The sequence below is a fragment of the Coturnix japonica genome, chromosome 16 (assembly GCF_054131305.1).
Source record: "Coturnix japonica strain WE chromosome 16, WE-NBRP24, whole genome shotgun sequence".
Classification (NCBI taxonomy): Eukaryota; Metazoa; Chordata; class Aves; order Galliformes; family Phasianidae; genus Coturnix; species Coturnix japonica.
This window is the reverse complement of record NC_140678.1, coordinates 1,180,007-1,197,423: the sequence shown is the minus strand read 5'-3', so window position 1 is coordinate 1,197,423 and position 17,417 is coordinate 1,180,007. Positions and strand designations below refer to the sequence as shown.

Below are 17,417 nucleotides of genomic sequence, written 5' to 3'. Positions count from 1 at the left end.
TTTTCTAACACCTGGCATTAATTAAACTGTTTTTCCACAGTTGGGCAATTAGTTTACATGTCTCCACACCAGTGGAAAATCAAAACCATTTGTTTACAGCTGGTTTTGTTCACAGGTTCTCAACCTGCAGTACTTGGGCTGCAAACAAAGCAGAGCATTTGTTTATTACAGCAGTAGTGAGAAGCCCAAATGGAGTGTTGTGGTGTTAGGTACTGTGCAAACATAAAAAGGATCTGTCTGTGGCCAAGGAGCTAGTCCCAACATGGATGTGGGGCCAGGCTGTGATGTAGAGCCAGAGCTGGGAACCCTGCCCTGTGTAGATGTAGCAAGAGCTCTTAATTTTTATTTTATGGACAAAGTGGTTATACAAAATGACCCCATTGGGCCTCAGCATTGTCCTCCATCTGCGAGAATGGAAGCCTTAAAATGAGCAGTGGCCTACAAGTGCTGCATCTGAGACGTGGCTTAGTGGGCGATATTGGTGGTAACTGGATGGTTGGGCTTTTATGCTTGTAGATGTCTTTTCCTTAATGATTCTATGGGTGTGCTGGATGCACTGGGCATCAGTCAGTGTCCTCTAGAAGTGACACACCGTGCAGGCATTGCTGGTGATGTTTTACCTGGGTTCAGTGCTGCATCCTTGCAGGGTTTGTACCTTGCAGAGTTCTGTGCAGCCACACGAGGGTGCAGTGTCCTCGGGCTGTTGAGTGCTGGGAATGGGTCCTGCAGCTCTGCTGAGCTCCTGGGTCCTCTCCACCCCTAAATATGTGAGCGGGGATGCTGGGGAGTTACAGAGAGACGATTTTAGGTATCCTTGAGAGATGCAGCTTCATCTTCAAAGAAGGGAGCAACTAGCAATGTTAGGTACTGGAGACTAAATGGTCTTGGCTGTCAGCTTCTTGTGGAGCCCTTTTTTAAGGCACATCTTTTTGTTCTGTATCACATCCCTTTATCCTTTCCCATTTCCCAGGCTCCCGTGCTTGCAATGAGCCCTTGGGAATGTGTGCACCATTACCCTACAGAGGCAGGTCTGGGCTGGAGTGAACTCAGCTCTTGAGCTGTGGAATTTGTGTGGTTTGGTGTGAAGATGAGAGCTTTTGCACAGCCCTGTGCAGGTTTTTGCCCCAAGCATATGTGGCAGGGAGAGGAGCAGGTAGCACAAAGCAGCTCATTCCTGTGCTCCTGAGCAGGAGAGATGGATGTTTGCAGCCTCAGTCCCTCTTAATTACACACTGAGTGTATTTGAAGACAAGTTTCGGCCCCTGGGATGGCAGCAGGCCATGCTTTGAGCAATTAGTTTTTCCCTGGCACCATTCAATTAAACCCCAAGCACTTTGTTTGGTTGCTCTTTTATGTCTGTGCTGTGAAGGCTCAGACAATGGCCAGCGTGGCCTGCAGAGGAAGGAAACCACTCTTTCCACCCAACCAGGGAACCAGCCAAAAATCCAGCCTAGCAATTGCAGTCTCTTTGAACTCCATTCTCAAGCAGAGAGCCAGGACCAGTGCAAGGACCTCACTGCTATCCTGGGATGTCCTGGTTCCAGGGGCAGGACCAGGGATGGAGTTTGTGGTGGTGACCATGCATGGTCAGAACTCTCCTTCTGAGAGCAAGGGAGACGTCCCTTTAGCATTGCTGGGACTAGCACACCTCCTAGGCAATGCCCACAGACCTCATCTCAGGTGTTTGCTGAGTATGACTCCTTCTGAGCCATCCATTGCTTCTCCATATGAAGCAAGTTCAGAGGGATTCGGGCTGTGGATGAGAATCCAACATGGCTGTTAAATGCAAGGATGTAGCCCCTGGCTCAGGGGGGGGGATGTATTTATAATGCTTGCAGCATGACCAGGTGATTCTCTTTACCAAAACCTACATATTCCATTTTGAAATCCCAAAGAAGACTTGAAACGGAAGAAGGAAATGAGCTCCTGCCCTTCACTGCTTATTGCTTTATGTGTCCTGAGAGAGCTTTGTATTTAAACAAGCACCATTAATTACTTGCAGTGTTTATTCTTTACTTTAGCAATGCATTGTCCTCGGGAAGGGACTTCTTAAAACATCGGTGAACTCTTGAGGGCTTTTTTAATTGTAAAGCCAATGCCCACTGGTGCTGTAGGCCTTTGTTGAGGCCATTTTGTCAGACATGCATTGGCTTTATAACATTATTTTGAAGCTGCAGTTAAAATGAAGGTTGGGAATTGTATTTGTTTTGCTGCTTTGGGTTTGTTTTGTTGGGGTTTTATTTTGGGAGGGGGAGGACGGAGTGGTGAGGGGCAACTATCAGAGCAACATCCCGAATTGCTTTCTCTATCCTGCCTGCTTTGGGGCTGCCCAGGAGGATGGCTGCTCCTCACAGTGCTTTAGCTGATGGGTTTTATATTGCTGCAGCAAGACCTGCCTTCTGCACTGATGTCAGCACTCAGGGCGGGACTTTACAGCCCTGTGGGTTTGGGATTTTTTTTTTCTTCTTTTTTTTTTTTTTTTTTCTTTTTTCTTTTTGGATAATCCTGGCAAAATTCCTGAGCAAAGTTTTTTTTCTCCCTTTTTTTCTTTTTTTTTTTTTTCTTTTTTTTTTTTTTTTCTCTTGAGCAGCCCCTATACATGCTGCCTCCGAGCCGCTCTCTTATTACTGCTCACTTCCTGAAGGGAGACTTTTTAGCAAAGCCTGTAGCTGCGGCACTGCCTGGGTCTGACAGAAGGAGGTTATTGAGGAAGGCGACATAAACCCTCAGCCTGGAAACTTTCTGACACTCACAGGACTGAGGGGGAGAGAGAGAGAAGAGCTTTTGGCCGCAGCTGGGAGAGGAAAAAAAAAAAAAGGAAAAGGAAAAATTAAAAGAGGAGAAAAAACACACATACACAAAAAAAGAATTAAAAAGGGGGGGAAAAAACAAGAAGAAAGAAGGGAAAACGCTAGAGAAGGTAAAAACGCTCTTTAAAATAATCTTTGCAGAGAAAACTCTTTGAGGTCGGAGTGGGGTGGTCTGGGGAGGAGGGAATGCGAATGTTCTTTGAAATCAGAACCGTCTCCCTGGAGAAGGAATGAGCCCGAAGAGCGTTGCATGCTGGAAAAAACATTTATGAGAATGAAAACCATGTTCACCCTTCTCCAACATTCAGAGTTTCCATTAAAAACGCAGGGTTGTGTTTCAAAGCGTCTGCAGACAGCGGCGGTCGGCATCTGCTCACCTCCCCCTTTTCCTTGCGCCTCTCCACTTCTTACTGCGCGGAGCTGCAGTCGCATGTTTGCTGCTCTGAAATTGGGTGCTCTGAAAGCAGAGCTGCTGGGTTGGGGGGAAGCTCTTAATTCCAGCATTACGGCGGTGGTTGCAGCAGAGCGGAGCGTTCTTCTCTTTCCTCATTCCATGAGGATAAACACAGATTGTGCTCCTCTCTCCCTTTTTTTGCTCTCCATCCGCAGGAGTGGTGCGGGTGGGGGATTGTAAACTGTCTGACCTGAAAAAGCTGCAAAGTCATTAAGCTGTGTGCATCGTTTGGCCCTGCTGCGTGGGCTGTACATGGTCTCTGCTTTGATGGTATTTTAAAGGCTTTTTTTAAAGGGTTTTTTTAAAAGGCTTTTTTAAAGGAGATCAATCCCTCCGAATGTGTTATTTTAGACATCAAAGTAAATATTAGTGATGGTGAAATGCCAGGAGATTATCTCATTAGAGCTGGAGGAGCCGTGCTATAAATAGGAAAGATTTTATAAACTAACATTGATAAATCTCTATCAGAGAGGGAGAAATCGGGGCAGGTACCGTGCTTGGTGGCCAAATTCAACATTGCTGACCATTTTGGTCCTGTTTGGGGGCTGTTCCACTCAACTGTGGGCATATCAGTGAGCTTTTGTTTCCCTGTACTGGTCCACACCAATACCCAGGTTGGCTGGAGATGGGTCAGCCACACCAGAGATCTGTTTCTTATTCTGTTCGTTAGTGGTGGTGTTAGCAGAGATTGCATGACTGAGTGGTGATAGCAGGAAGAGTTTTGGAGTCTTTGCTCTTTTTTGGTCTCCATCACACTATAGATGATGGAAGGGGAGATGCTGTGCTGGGCTGCACAGGTATTCCTTGCAGTGCCGTGCCTGGACTGGCTCAAACCCTCACCCAATGCGGCTTCCTTCAGTGCTGGGGAGATGGTTCCAGTGTCATGAAATTTCTCCATATAAGGCTCATGCTGGCTGCCTTGGTTGCTCCATCCCATTGTTCTGGGCTGGCCCCACCAGCAGCACCCTCCACTTTCTGTCTCCTTTCTATTTGTGAAACCTCCGATGCCTGTAGGTGCGTCTGCTGTTGCGTTCCCCCAGCAGCTGCTTGGTGGTGTGATGGGAAAGGTCCTGTCATCTCCTCTAAATCATGCTTTCCCCAGATAAGTCTTTGGGGCTGAGCTGTTTCCCTTGGCAGAGGAATGCCCTGATAAGCCGGGACTGAATGAGCAATCAATGGGGCCAAGTGGAACCCTAAGGGTACGTGTTGCCTGCTCAACATAAACAGTTTCTACTCGTCATGCGAGAGGCCTTTTAATTACCAACCTGTATGTTATCACAGATGGCTCAAGGCCACCCAATGTGCGTGTTACATGCAGTGCTGATCCAGAGTCTGCATGGGCTCTGCTGCCCAGGGAGCAGCTCCATGGAGGGCTTCCAGTGCAGGTTGCATCAGGCCCACCCAGGGGGTGGCTGTGTTAGAGCGCTCGTCTCAAGCTTATCTGAAACCCCCAACTCCAAAAACCACTTTTCTTGCCAAGTTTCCAGCAATTAGTTCTTTCGAAGCCAAAAACACCGCAGGATGTGTTTGTCACGTCCTGTCCTGCCTAGGTCTCCAGTTAACGCAAATTAACTTAAAACAAACAGAATTTGGACCGAATTTGTCAAGTTTTCAGAAACGATTCCCTCGTGCTTAGGATGATGTCAGCTCAGATGTGCTGAAGACATGTAAGTCAAAAAGATCTTTGCTTGACCCCATAGCCAGTAGGAAATGTTTGCAGGGCAAGGAGTCGCAGCCATTTCCTGGGAATCTGCAAGGAGGTCAGATCCCACGTGCAGCTCTTGCAGGGTGAGAAACAGCAAAACCACCAGCCTGGGTATGGATTCACTTTTCAACACCAAAGGAAGTTTTGTAAAGGAATAACATCAGGCAAATCTTGCTATCTCGGTTACTGGGAGTGCCTTAAATCAAGTCTGCAACCAATTCCAGCTTTGGGAGACTCTCCAGTGAGAAACTGTGCCAAAATAGTTTTGCTCCATCTGACTTCAGTAGAGCAATGTCAGTGGCACATGCTAAGTGCAGGGTGTCCATCCAGCTGCTCTGCTGCTCTCCTGCCTTCTGTATTTGCCCTGGCTGGGAAAAGACATGCTTGGGATGTGCCATGGTTGTGTATTCGGTGTGTCTGCATTCCTTTCGATCATCCCAGACCACCATTGCTGCTATTGTTTTCTACTCTTCCATTGTAGCTCCGTTTTTTAAAGGAGTCCAAATTAATTCCTGTGCAGTTCTAGACATCTCTCTAAACTCAGTCATTCATAGATTCCTGTTTCTAGTTGGATCTGAGGGTGAAATCCTGGCTCCCTACTGTGGCAATTGTGACACTGACCTTAGCAGGGCCCAAGACTTCACCCCAAAGTGGCTTCGGTCAAAACCAGCATGGAATCACTGCTTCAGCCCTATCAGGGTAAGCATCTCCTTATTCCCACCGCAGTCGGGCACAGATAAGTGTGCCGGGTGGCCTTTGGGTTGCAGCTTCCTCCTTAGGAAGCCACATATGCTTGTGAGACAGCACGTTCTGTTATCCCTGTTCTGGGTGTGGGGTGGGATCTCAATGAGTGCCTTCCAACTGCAGTCATCCTTTGTTCCAGAGTGGCAGGACCAAGCATAAAACCAAATACAAAACCATGGGTGCATGGCGTACCCAGATTTGTTGGTGGAGCACGACAGCGTGCAGGCAGCTTAAAAGGGGTATGTGGGTGCCAAGCACTGACCTGCATGTAACAGAGGTGATGTCCACCCACCCCACTGGGGTTGCCCAGCTGTGCATGAAAGCTGGCAGCCCCAGCCTTGTGCATGTGGCCATCGCATGTGTTCTTACATGCGTGGTATATGTGTGTAGTTGGCGAGGTCGCCGTGCAGTAGACAAAGTGCTCTTCTTTTAACGACTGCTCGGCCGTCTTTTTTACTTCTGCTGTTTTGTCCGTGGCTGAAGCCAGCAAGGAGAGTGGTGGCAGGGGGCCAGCAAGTCTGGGTCACATGGAGCAGCTCCAAACCATTGCATAAGTCTGTCTGAAAGCGGACCTGCATGAGAACTGGTAGAGTCGTCTCCTGAAAGGAGAAGTCCAAGGCTGTGCTGCTTGGTAGCACCTTGCCTTGGGCTGGTTCAGCAGTGTCTGGGCTCAGCCCTGCAGCTTGCACTGCTGCAGGCCCAGCACCCCTCCCTGATGATGCTACACGCTGGCACTTCTCTAACGCTTTCCTGTTGAGGACCTCCAAGCATTTTACCACACTTGGAGAAGTGCAGTGACCCCAGCTTTCCAGATAGGGCCAGATCCTTATGTAACAGAGAGATAGGATTTCCAGAAAGCAGAGCAGTCGGTGTCAGAGGGAAGCTGGGGCTCCCAGCTCTCCACTCCTGTGCCTTCACTTTCTATTGGGCTCCTTTTGCCCCTTTGCTGATGGAATGAATAATCCCACTGGATTTTGGAACAAGCGAGGGGGGCAATTCATTCCTTTCCTCACTAAGATTGCCCTGAACATTCTCGACTGTAAAACAATTCTTCTGTTTTTAAAAAAAAAAAAAAAACAAAAACACTCCCACACAGTACTGGAGAGAACCCAAAACCCTATGAAGCTTTGCTTGTACAAAGGGATGGAGGGTGTGCCCAGTTTGAGCACGGCAGGGCCTGGCGCAGCACAGAGCAGGGGCAGTAGGAAGGCAATGAGGGTATCCCCAGCCCTGCAGTGCTGCAGTGGGATGGAGATGTGGGTTTGTACCCCTCACTGCTTGGGTTCAGCCTGACAGAGTCAGTTTGCATCCTGGCACTGCTGATGGACACCTTTGGGTGAGATTTGTTCTCGTTTTAACTCCACAGAATCAGACTTTCTCAGCCAGGCAAACTCCAAATGTGACCCAAAATGTGGGGATTTGTGCCTGCAAAGGATTGAGTGGGGTGAGCAGTGATGGTGTGCTGTGGGTGCCCTGAGCCAGTGGAAAGGGGCAAAGTTATCTCTCTGCTGTGTAATGAAGCACAGGGATAGATACAAGTGGATCTGAATGGGTTGCTGCAGAGCACTGACCATCCCATGGCTACAAGCTGCTGTTTTCTGGTGAATGATGATAACTGCATGTTTGTTTCGAATTCTTTGCCTTCCATGCCCCCAGAGAGGCCCATCTTGGAGCTGATTGAGGTTCAAGATCTTGTTTTCAGTTCTGCAGATCTGTGATTTTTAACCCATTCTGCTGCTCGTGGTCCTAGCAGTGAGCTGACAGCTAACGCTGAGTTCTCCTGTTTTTAACCCATAACTTTATTCCATAGCAGAGGAATGACTTCCCAGTGGAAACCTTGTCAGTCTGGCAGGCTGATTGCAAAACAGTTTCTGCCATCTGCAAATCAGCAGGTTTCCAGCTGAGCAATCCCTGCAGATATTTGTTGGGAACATCAGGGCTGCCTCTCATTCAGGGCTGGGAGGTGTCAGGAAGCTCTGCACCCTCACATCCCACTGCAGAACATGCAGCAAACAGAGTGGGAGCAGTCCATCCTACAGGTACCTGCTGGGTAATGGGAGATGGTTGCACACTATGGGAACTCATCCTGACTCTGGGGAGCAAACAGGCAGCTGCCAAGAGGGAGGAATTTGTGGTTGTCAACAGTTTGGGGTGCACAGAGCCCAGGGAGATCAAGGAGGTAGAGGTGATTTGGGGACATGACAGAAGAAAATATCCCCTCTCGCCCATGGTGAGGGGCCATGCACAATGGTCAAGCACACAACAGGGGCTAAAGTAGAAAATGAGAATCATTGCAAAGAGTTTTGGCATTGGGAGAGATCTCAGGTTGGGTTCCTTTCTGGTAAATGGGAATTGCTGTAGGGTCAGCTGCAAGCAATGCAGGAAGGAGACCCAAGCAGAGCTGCTTAGCAAAGCTCAGCAGGGCTTTTAAAGCATTCCAATCCTCAATTAAATAATTTCCTCCACACTTGCACTTTATCTGAGCCACCTGTGTGTGCTCACACTTGTAGGCATATGGAAATGAGGACGGTGTTCTGGGTATCCCTCTTGCTGTCCCCAGCAGCACTCAGCTTTGCAGGTCACAAGTGGAAGGGATGTGGTGGTTTGCATTAGGCCGTGTCCCTGAGCAGAGCAGCATAGGTTGAAGTCAGGACAGTCGGTGGAGACCACACGGAGTTCTCCTCCTGCCCTGCGGCAGTATTTGCAGAACAGATTTCAGCCAAGGGTTTCCAGCCAAAACTTGTGGGCCTCCGTGTAGCAGCAAAAGCAGGTGAAAAGAGGGCTGTTTTTATGGAAAACCTGGCCATTTGGGGATCAGACTCCATGAGCTACAGGCACTGTGAGGTCCGTGTGAGCAGTGGGCATGTCTGAGGGGTCTTTGCATTTGTAGAGCCACACACTGCAGCTGGGCTGTGCTTCTTGCAGGGCATGTGATGTTATGCTGGTGGTTGGGTTGGGGCTGCAGCTGGCATCACATCCTTGGTGTTGATGGGAAAGGCCATTAGCTCTGGTTTAGAGCAAACACCAGATCCACAGAAGCACCAGGCTTAGGGACAGCGAGTGCCCAGGGATCAGAGCATTTTGAGCTTAGAATGCCTTGCTCAAGTGATGCAAGATGTAGGTGATAGAGCCAAGTCATATAAATCCCATGTCAGCCCCTCACCCTGGGACTATCCCTCCTATGAGCACTGTATGCTGTTGTCAAAGCACAGCAGCTTTCATTCATTTGTTAATGCTGTCACTTATAGCAGAGCTCAGAATCACTCTGCTGGGTGAAGCTGCCTCACAGCCCCGCTCTCACTGCACACTGGGGAGGATGTGTTGGTGGAAAGGCTGGGGAGGGGAAGGGGGTGCACTGCAAGTATTTCCTCCCGCTGGGGAATGCTGGAAGCAGAGATCTGTGTTTGTATTTATTTCTCTCTCAAAAAGGGAAAAGGACACCTGAGCTCATCATTTGCAAAAGTTGGATGAGAAACCTGGAACCCGCCGGGCTCTGCATCTTTAAAAGTATTTAAATTCCTCTTTTCTGCACTAGGAGGCACCTTGAACCTTCCTCTTGGCCCTGACCGGGGCCCATCTGCTTCCTATTACCTTCCCATAAAGCTGCCTCACCAGCCAAAAAGCCAGGCTTTCAGGGAATTCTGTCTGCAGCCCCGATGTTGAAATTAGTAACAGTTGTCATCTGTTTTTCTTTTTTCTCTTTTCTTTCCTTTCTTCCAGCTTGAATTTTAACCCCCCTGCTTCCTCCCCCCCTATTTTTTTGAGTGTTTTTGGTGTCGGAAGAGGAAACCTTGAGCCCAGCCACCCGCTTGAGCCCCATCACCTATCTGCAGTCCTTGCTCTATGTCCCCGCTGTCCCCAGGGCAGGCAGCAGCTCCGCGTGCCGGCGGCTCAGCCCACGGGTTCATGCAGTGAAGCCACCTTGGCACAGGGATCCGGGAGCGTCAGCCGCTCTTGGGGCCCCTGCCAAGGACAACGAATTCCTCGGGAAGGAGCAAATCGCAACCGGCCCAAGCGAGGGAGGCACGAGACCGGGAGAGGTGACCCCATACCCTGGGCCTCATTCAATTACAGCCGGTCCGTCCCAATGCAAGGCAGTTGGGTCCCCGAGTGTGACTTGATCGCTGCCCTTTCGGAAGCAAAATGTGAAAAGTGAGGTTATGGAAAACTTTGTACATGCTGAAGATGCCACGGAGCACTCGTCCTTGCCGCTTACTTCCTCTCTTTTCCGTGTTTTGGGTCTGTCTCGTGCATGGTACAGCCTCCTTGGGGTCTCGGAAGTCAATGGGATGCGTGTTCCCTTTGCTGTGTGTAGGAATCAGAGCAGGAGCCCTTCCCCCCCACCAGCAGCTTACGGGAACGTTGCAGCTGTAATTCCGAACACGTGGCGCTCGGACCGGAGCTCCTTCCTGAGGTCAGGGGGCTGCGGGCTCACAGCGATTGGGGTTGGGGGCTGCGCTGGGTGGGCAGAGGGGAGGAGAGGTTGCTGCTGCCTTTTGGGGTCGTGGGGAGGAGGTAGGACAGGAAATAATGACATCCTGGAGGAAGCTAGTTCGACAGCTGAAAAACACAAAAAAAATGAGTAGTAGAAAGCTCAAGAGAAAATACACTTCAGCTGAGCAGTTTTCTGTCCGCAGACCTTGGAGTGGTGACAGAATTGGAGAGCTGGAATCTCAAGCTTTAATAGATTCTGAAAAATGCTGACTTAGGAGAGCGCTGCAGCACGCTGGGCTTTGGTTTCGCCTTCTGCTTTTCTCAGTTTGCTTCCTGCAGGGAACGGGGACGAGCCAGCCTGCACTACTGCTGCCCTCGCCTTGCCCTCCCTGCAGGGGACAGCCTGCACTGAGCCGCTGTGGTCACTGAGACCTGCAATACTCACATCAGCATCTCCATATCGTGGTGGCAGAGGGCAGAAAGCCCTGCCAAGCCTCCTGCCTTTGCTTCCTGCTTCCGTGTGCTGAGCAAGAGCAGCTCGAGAGGGGATTTAGAGGGTTGATCTCCACTTGGTTCTTGTGGTTGGTGATGGTTTGTGCGGTCTTTGAGGCAGTGGCTGTGGGTCTGATTTATTCTCATGCCTCTCCTGTGCAGGCATATCAAAGAGGGGAGAGCAGAACTAGAAGTATGTTACTGACTACCTTGAGGGCAAGAGGTGATCCCTCCATGATCCTCCATGAGGAGGGATGGAGCCTGGCTGGTAGTTAGGCTTTGCTTTTCAAAATGCACCAGAACAGAGTGAGGCAATGGTTGATATTGGTTGACTTGGTTATTCCAAGTGTTTCCTTGCTGGGATGAAGATCACACAGAGGCCGTTGCTGTTGGTGCCTTTGCAAGACCCACTATCCTTCCATCTCCAGCCAAACCTTGTGCACGTTCCCAAGTGCACCTTTCTTGAGCCTATCCTGTGATGCTCAGGCTCTGAAGCTGCTGCAGAGCTGAAGCCAGGCTTTGGGATGGGCTCATCCATCACCTCTCCACAGTGCTCTATGGAAACATCTGTGTTGTGCTCAGTGCCTTCTCCCAGGCAGAGCATAGCTCTTCAGATACTTGGGATTCTCCAGGCAGGAGATATGTGCCATATTCATTGTATACGTCATCCGATCGCTGGATAGAAGTGAAAACCACAGGCTTTATGCAACTCTCCAGCTCTATGTGAGTTCTGTATAATTGCCTCAGACTGAGTGGAAATTATCTGCAAGCCAAAAATCTTTCACTGAAGCAATTAGCAAATCATTTTAAATAACAAATACAATTGGAATCTCATGATCCATTTGTGGATAGAGCTGAGGGTAAGGGTGAATATGAAGCCATTCGCTGAATGGGTTCCTTGTTTTGAATCACTTTTCTAGGCTTAGCTAATGTTCACAGAGAGCAAGTGCTCTTCTCTCAATGCAGTGATGATCATTAAAGAGTGTTCTAAAGCCAGGGAAATGGAAATAGGGGTTTTAGATCACTTCTTGCTCCCTCACTTAATGCTTTCATTTTGTATTTTCCTTTTTAAGAAATCAGGTAACTGAGATCAGGTAACCATTCATTCTTCCTTGTGGGCATTGTGGGCATTGGCAGCGGGACAAAAGGTTCCCGTTTATTTTGAGCCTCCTTCCCTCCTGCAGTGTAAGGCAGACGCCAGCCCCCTCATCCCCCTTCAGGCTGCTGGAGTGTTGCAAGGCTGTACTGAGCAGAGTGCTCAGACAGCAGGGTAACTTGGCTTTCTGATGCTGTGATCTGACAGCTAATTACATTTGCATTTTCTTCCCATTCTTTCCTCCCCATCCTTTCTCTTTCTTTCCATCTCTCTTGGGCTCACTCTTCTCAAAGTCCTGGATTCCCTTCTTGCACTGTTTTCTCCCTCACATCCCTCTATTCCATCCCCTCTCCCTTTCCTCTCCGTCCCCTCTTCTCTCCCATTCATTTGTCACTCTTTCTCCTGCAGGGGCAATGCCACCAAGAACCTTTGACTCCAATTAGCCCATGTTGGCTCCAATTGCACTTGAGCTCAGCGTGCTGCAAAGCCACTGTTGGCCTTGCTGCTTTGGGGATTGGCTGAGGATGCCTGTGGAGGAACCGAGGACTCCTGTCTCTACATAAGTGGGGGTCGAGAGAGAGACATGTGGGGACAGCGCCCTTCCAGCTGGTACAATATTCCCTGCACTGAGACAAGCGTCGCTAACTATGGCCATCGCTTGGAGGCTTCTCATATGGACTGTCACCTTCACCAGCACCGTCTGCAGTTTTCGGGGTTACATGTTCCAGTCGCAAGGTAGGAGCAAGGAGGGAGCTGGATCTGCCTGACCCCAAGGGTGATGTTGTGCTGGGGAGGGGGTGGAAGTATCCTGACCTCTGCTCTGCTGTGTGTAATGCAGCCGGACGCCTACTGCTGCTCTTGCAGGTGTTTTCCTTTGACCTATGAGGAAAGGATGAGTTTTGCTCCCAAATGTTATGCTCCTTGACTTTGTGTGGAATTCCATGTGGTTGGGGTCTTGTGTAGGATGGCAGCCACCTAGAGGCTTGGGAGGCAGAAGGGCACATGGAAGCAATGCTCTCCCACTCAGCTGCAGTGAGGCACCTTTGTGTAAGCAGAGGCTTTGCATGTAGGAGGACTGTACAGAGATGCATGTACAGAGATGGAGGTCTCTGCTGGAGGCGCAAGTGTTTTGCACCGTGATATTGTGGCTTGCAATGTAACTTGTAAAATGCAATGCAGCCCTGAGCCCCTGGGCTCACTGTACATCTGTGCTGTCCTAGTTCTGGAACAGGGGTAGGCAATGGGCTGGGTTCAGCCCCGGTGGTGCCAGGGCTTGCAGCCAATCTCCTCCCCATCCCACGGGTCAGGCTGCCCCACGGGCCCCTTTCACTGTCAAAATGCTTTTTTAGGCTCCTTGCATCCTGAACAAGCAGCGTCAGGCTGCTAGCAATACTCAACACTTTCACACTGCTGAGGTAGTAAGTACATAATCCTCACAACACCCTTTCAAGAGGGTGAGACGCTGCTATCTTCTCTTAGCAGTTGGAGGCATGGAGATTAAAGGCCAACGTTTTCAACAAGCCGCTGATTTTGGCCAGAGCAGTTTGCCCAGGCAGTCCATCAATGCAGCAGGATTCACGTGCCTCATGCACAGGCTCCAGATCAGTGTATTTATTTTATGCAGGGAAAAGATTAAGGTATTACAGTCATAAGCTGTAATTATGTATGTGGGAAACAGCAGCCCAACGTTGAAGGCCTTTACATGTCAGCAGAGATGTAACGAGATTCAGAAGGTAAACAACGTCTCGTGTAAACTCAAGGCTGCGGTTTTGAACAATGCAGGGAATTGCAGCTGGGGTGGTTGAGCAAGGATTGGGCACATAGCCGCCGTTGTTGAATGGTTTTTCATCAAAAGGCTTTTTTTTTCCTAGTGCCTTATTTTAATCTTAGTGATAGATTATACATTCCTTGTTTTACAGGACGTTAGGTGAGGGTAATCTCACTGCTCCAGGCTCACATACCACTTGATGGACCCATGGAATATGTGTTGAGGCTGCTGCTGTTCTAGGGCAGCTTGAGGCCACAAATCCCAGAGTGTTTTCCCAAGTCATCCTTTATAAATTGTGTCTGGGTTGCAGCTGGGGCTCCTCTTTGCTCTGGTGACAAGATGAGAGCAAACATCTGCTTCCTTTTCATCCTTTAAGTGGCTCTGTAATGACAGAGGCAGTGATGAGAGCATACAAGGAGGGAACAAAATCCTCCCTCCTTTGCTTTCACCTATGCAATCCTTTTTGTTTACCTTACCCCCTGCACTCTCTGGGTTTCTGCTTCCCCTTCTGCATGTCCTTGTCCCCATCAGGAGTGGGACAGCACTCTTCATCCCCATCTCTTCCTCCACACTCTCTCCTTTCCCCCCTGGGTGCTCAGTACTGGGCAGGCTTCCCTGCAAGAAAAGCTTTTTATAGTATCTCTTCTGAAGCAGTGTGACAGCTCTCTGGGAACACCAGTCTGCTTATCACAATGCAGGCAAACCTGTCTGATAAGCAGATGCAATACTGTACGTTTCAAGCCAAGATCTATTAATACAGCATGAAGTGGCTGAGGGGGCAGAGGGATCACGATGGCTTTTCTGGAAGGAAGGAAGGAAGATATGAAGGGTCAAGCAGTGCTGTTATTGATTTTGGGAGCTCCTAGTATGAACTGTAGCATGGGGGACAGTGTGACCAAGGCAGGGATGAAGATGCTGTCTTCTTCCTTATGTAAAAAGTTTCTATTTCTTCCATTTGTTGCATCCATCCCCAATGCATCCATATGATGTAGGGCGCTACACTCAGCTCTATCATCCTGTGCATCATTTTTCACGGTGACATCCCTGAGGATGCATTGTGTCCAGCACAACAAGAACAGACTGTCACACACAGCCTGAGCCCCAGATCCTGACCACTCTTTCCTCCTGAATGAGTCTTATAGGTCAGGATCAGGGTCCCAGACCCTTTCTTCTAGACACAGGGTGGACAAACCTCCTCCCAAGACGCTATTTTGCTACCCATGTGGACTATAGAAAGGGAAAAACAAGACCCTTCCGATAGCAAATTTTTCCATGCCTGAGGTCATTGCTTAAAAACAAGTAGTCACGTTTGTTTGCCTGGCTGCATCACACACAAAGCAATGTGATGCAGGGGAAGCTGGAGCACAGGAAGTTAAAAGCCTAATATTTTCTTCTGGCTTGTTGAACCAGGGGAGAGGTGCCAGAAGAGCTTTTGGTTTGGAAGGTTGGGAGCTAACCCCTAAACTAAGCTGGTGTGAAGGACCATCCCATTAGTGGTGGCCAAGGAAACCACTCGGTCAAGCTCCCACACTGGAAAACATGCTAGAGGGAAAGGAAACTTTCCAGTGCTGCCATGTGGTAAGAGTGTAATTTGGAGTCCGAATTTATGATGGCTGGGGAAGGCTTTGAAGATGGGTGCTGTGGAGCCAGGCAAAATGCACCCACCCCACAGCAGCCTGGCCTCCCTGTTTGCTCAGGAAACAGCTATACATAGAATGCAGGAAGCACAGCATGAAGAGAGCAGATCCTCTCCCACTCTGTGAGCAAACCTCCAACCCTTAAGGAAAAAAAAGCACTATGAGTGGAGAATAGATTTCCTAAGTGGCACGAGGCATCCTCAAAAGCTCAAGTGCCCCAAGAGGAGGTGCTAAGCCAAGAATATACTGTAGGGCACTGAGCTGGTGAGCTGTGATAGTAGAATAGATACAGGCCTGGCTGGAGACTCAGATTTTGCTGCCTTTTTAGCACAGTTCTTGGGCACCCATTGCATTATTTTGATTGCAAGAACACTGTCTTGGTGCATATGATGTCTCATACCTAATGTATTAATGCAGCTGTGAGCACGGTTTGTGTTCTGTATGCTGGGAGTCCTGGAGAATCCCAAGGATCACACAGTCTGAACAGAGGAGAGAAACCATTTATCATATCCCTGCTGTGCTACAGTTTGAAATCCCTTGTCTTTCTGCCTATCTTTGTTTTAGATGTCCCTTGCAAGCTGTCACAAGAGAGCTTGGTCCCTGCATCAGGCTGGAGGGAAGCCATGTGGCTACTTCTGATGACACAAGCAGCTGAAAAGCCCTAGAATGGCTCAGGGGCTAAGAGCTGAGCTCTTTTGTCCTGCTGATACGTGTTTTGTTTGCAGCATGAATGGGATCCTGCCCTGGCTGTGACTCTGTGCTGAAACTGCTGGGTGTTTTGCTATGGCTCTTTGCAGAGTGTCATTCCTCCTTTTTGCTTTCCCTCCCCAGAGGAGTTCCTTTCCAGCCTCGATCACTATGAAATTGCATTCCCCATCCAAGTGGACCAAAACGGGGACTTCCTCACCTTTGATATGAGGAGCCAGCTGAAGCAACGCCCTCGGCGCAGTCTGGGTTCCTTGCCCTACGAGCCATCGGAGCAGCAGGTTTTCTATAAAGTCTCTGCCCATCGAACCCAGTTCCTCCTCAACTTGACACTGCACTCCAACCTGCTGGCTGAGCACTTCACTGTTGAATACTGGAAGCGAGATGGTGTGGACTGGCAGCATGATTTCCATGAGGATTGCCACTATGCGGGTCACCTGCAGGATCAATACCTGAGCTCTAAGGTCGCCATCAGCAACTGCAATGGACTGGTGAGTCCCTGCATTTTGCTCATCCAAAGGCCATACTAACAACCAGATCTACCCATGAAGTGGAACAGATTGTAGCTTCTTTGATATTTGGTGTATTAATTCTCTTTGGGTTCTAGCAGATGGATTTGCAGGTTCACTTCCAACAGTAACAGCAAGAAATATATTTTATGTATAGTGCTGGTGAGGAAGAAGTGCAGCAGAATATTAGTTTCATGTCACAACCAAGAGGATCAGAAATGCATTCAGTTCCTTGTAAGGGCACATCCATTGCTGGGGTTGCTTGTCCCCTCTGCCCAGATTCCAGGAGCTGAAAACAGTTTCTGGGGGGAAAAAACTTGAGATATAGCCATTATTTTTCAATATAAAGAGAGAACACCAAGAGGGGACAGGATAGAAAGCCTCAAAAGCAGCAAAGCTGCTTCAGAGGAGAAGGGAATAATCTGTGTGTTCCCAGCAGCTAGAATTAGACATTGTGGTCTTAAATATCAGGAAAGCTTAATGGTGGATAGTAGTGCTAAGGATGGCTGAGGTTGCTTGAAGAGTACATGCTTCATCATCACTGGAGATCTTTATGGACAGGCCAGACAAATGCCTCTCAGAAGTACTCTGGGTATGATTCATGAGCTCTTTCAGCACTTGCTAAGGAATTCCATCCTTATTTTTCTGTGATTTTCTGATATTTCTGGCTCACGCAGCACATTTCAAGACCTACCAGATGGAGGGATGGAGCAAACATACCCTGTTAGTGAATCCCAAGGATGATGGCTCCCTTGGAGGAGCAACATGTAGAAATAGGCTCTCTAGGCCAGATTCATATTTGTGCTATAGCCCCACCTCTTAGCAGCATTCTGGCAGTGTGGAAGAGCTTCCAAATGGGAACGAATTTGCACTTGATTTATTGCTAAATTGCATTGCCAGAACAGTGCTGCGGGTTATTAACAGAAATGAGAATCTGACTCATTATATCAGAGAGTCTAATGTTTCCATCTCACAGCCAAAAATCAGAGTTGCATAAATTCTTGGTTCCCGAGTTAGCCTTTTGTTTAGATACGGGACTTCTGCTGATGTCCTAGATAATTTA

The 17,417-nt window shown here is 48.9% G+C and overlaps 1 protein-coding gene across 7 annotated transcripts in view; it reads left to right on the top strand.

The window, feature by feature from the left end:
• Positions 1–2,568: 2,568 nt before the first annotated feature.
• The window catches only part of ADAMTS10 (ADAM metallopeptidase with thrombospondin type 1 motif 10), a 37,610-nt gene continuing 22,761 nt past the window's right edge, over positions 2,569–17,417 (top strand). Inside the window, exons 1-3 of one of the 7 annotated variants that reach the window (XM_085517587.1) lie at positions 2,569–2,920; positions 12,144–12,470; positions 15,972–16,336. Coding sequence is in view for 3 of the 7 variants with exons in the window: in XM_015886630.3 (XP_015742116.2) it covers positions 12,383–12,470; positions 15,972–16,336 (453 nt within the window). In the remaining 4 variants the exon portion in view is untranslated. Of the gene's footprint in view, positions 2,921–9,796; positions 10,128–11,826; positions 11,910–12,143; positions 12,471–15,971; positions 16,337–17,417 lie in introns of those variants that run through there. The other 6 variants (XM_015886630.3, XM_085517584.1, XM_032440986.2 and 3 more) reach the window with 6 other exon arrangements.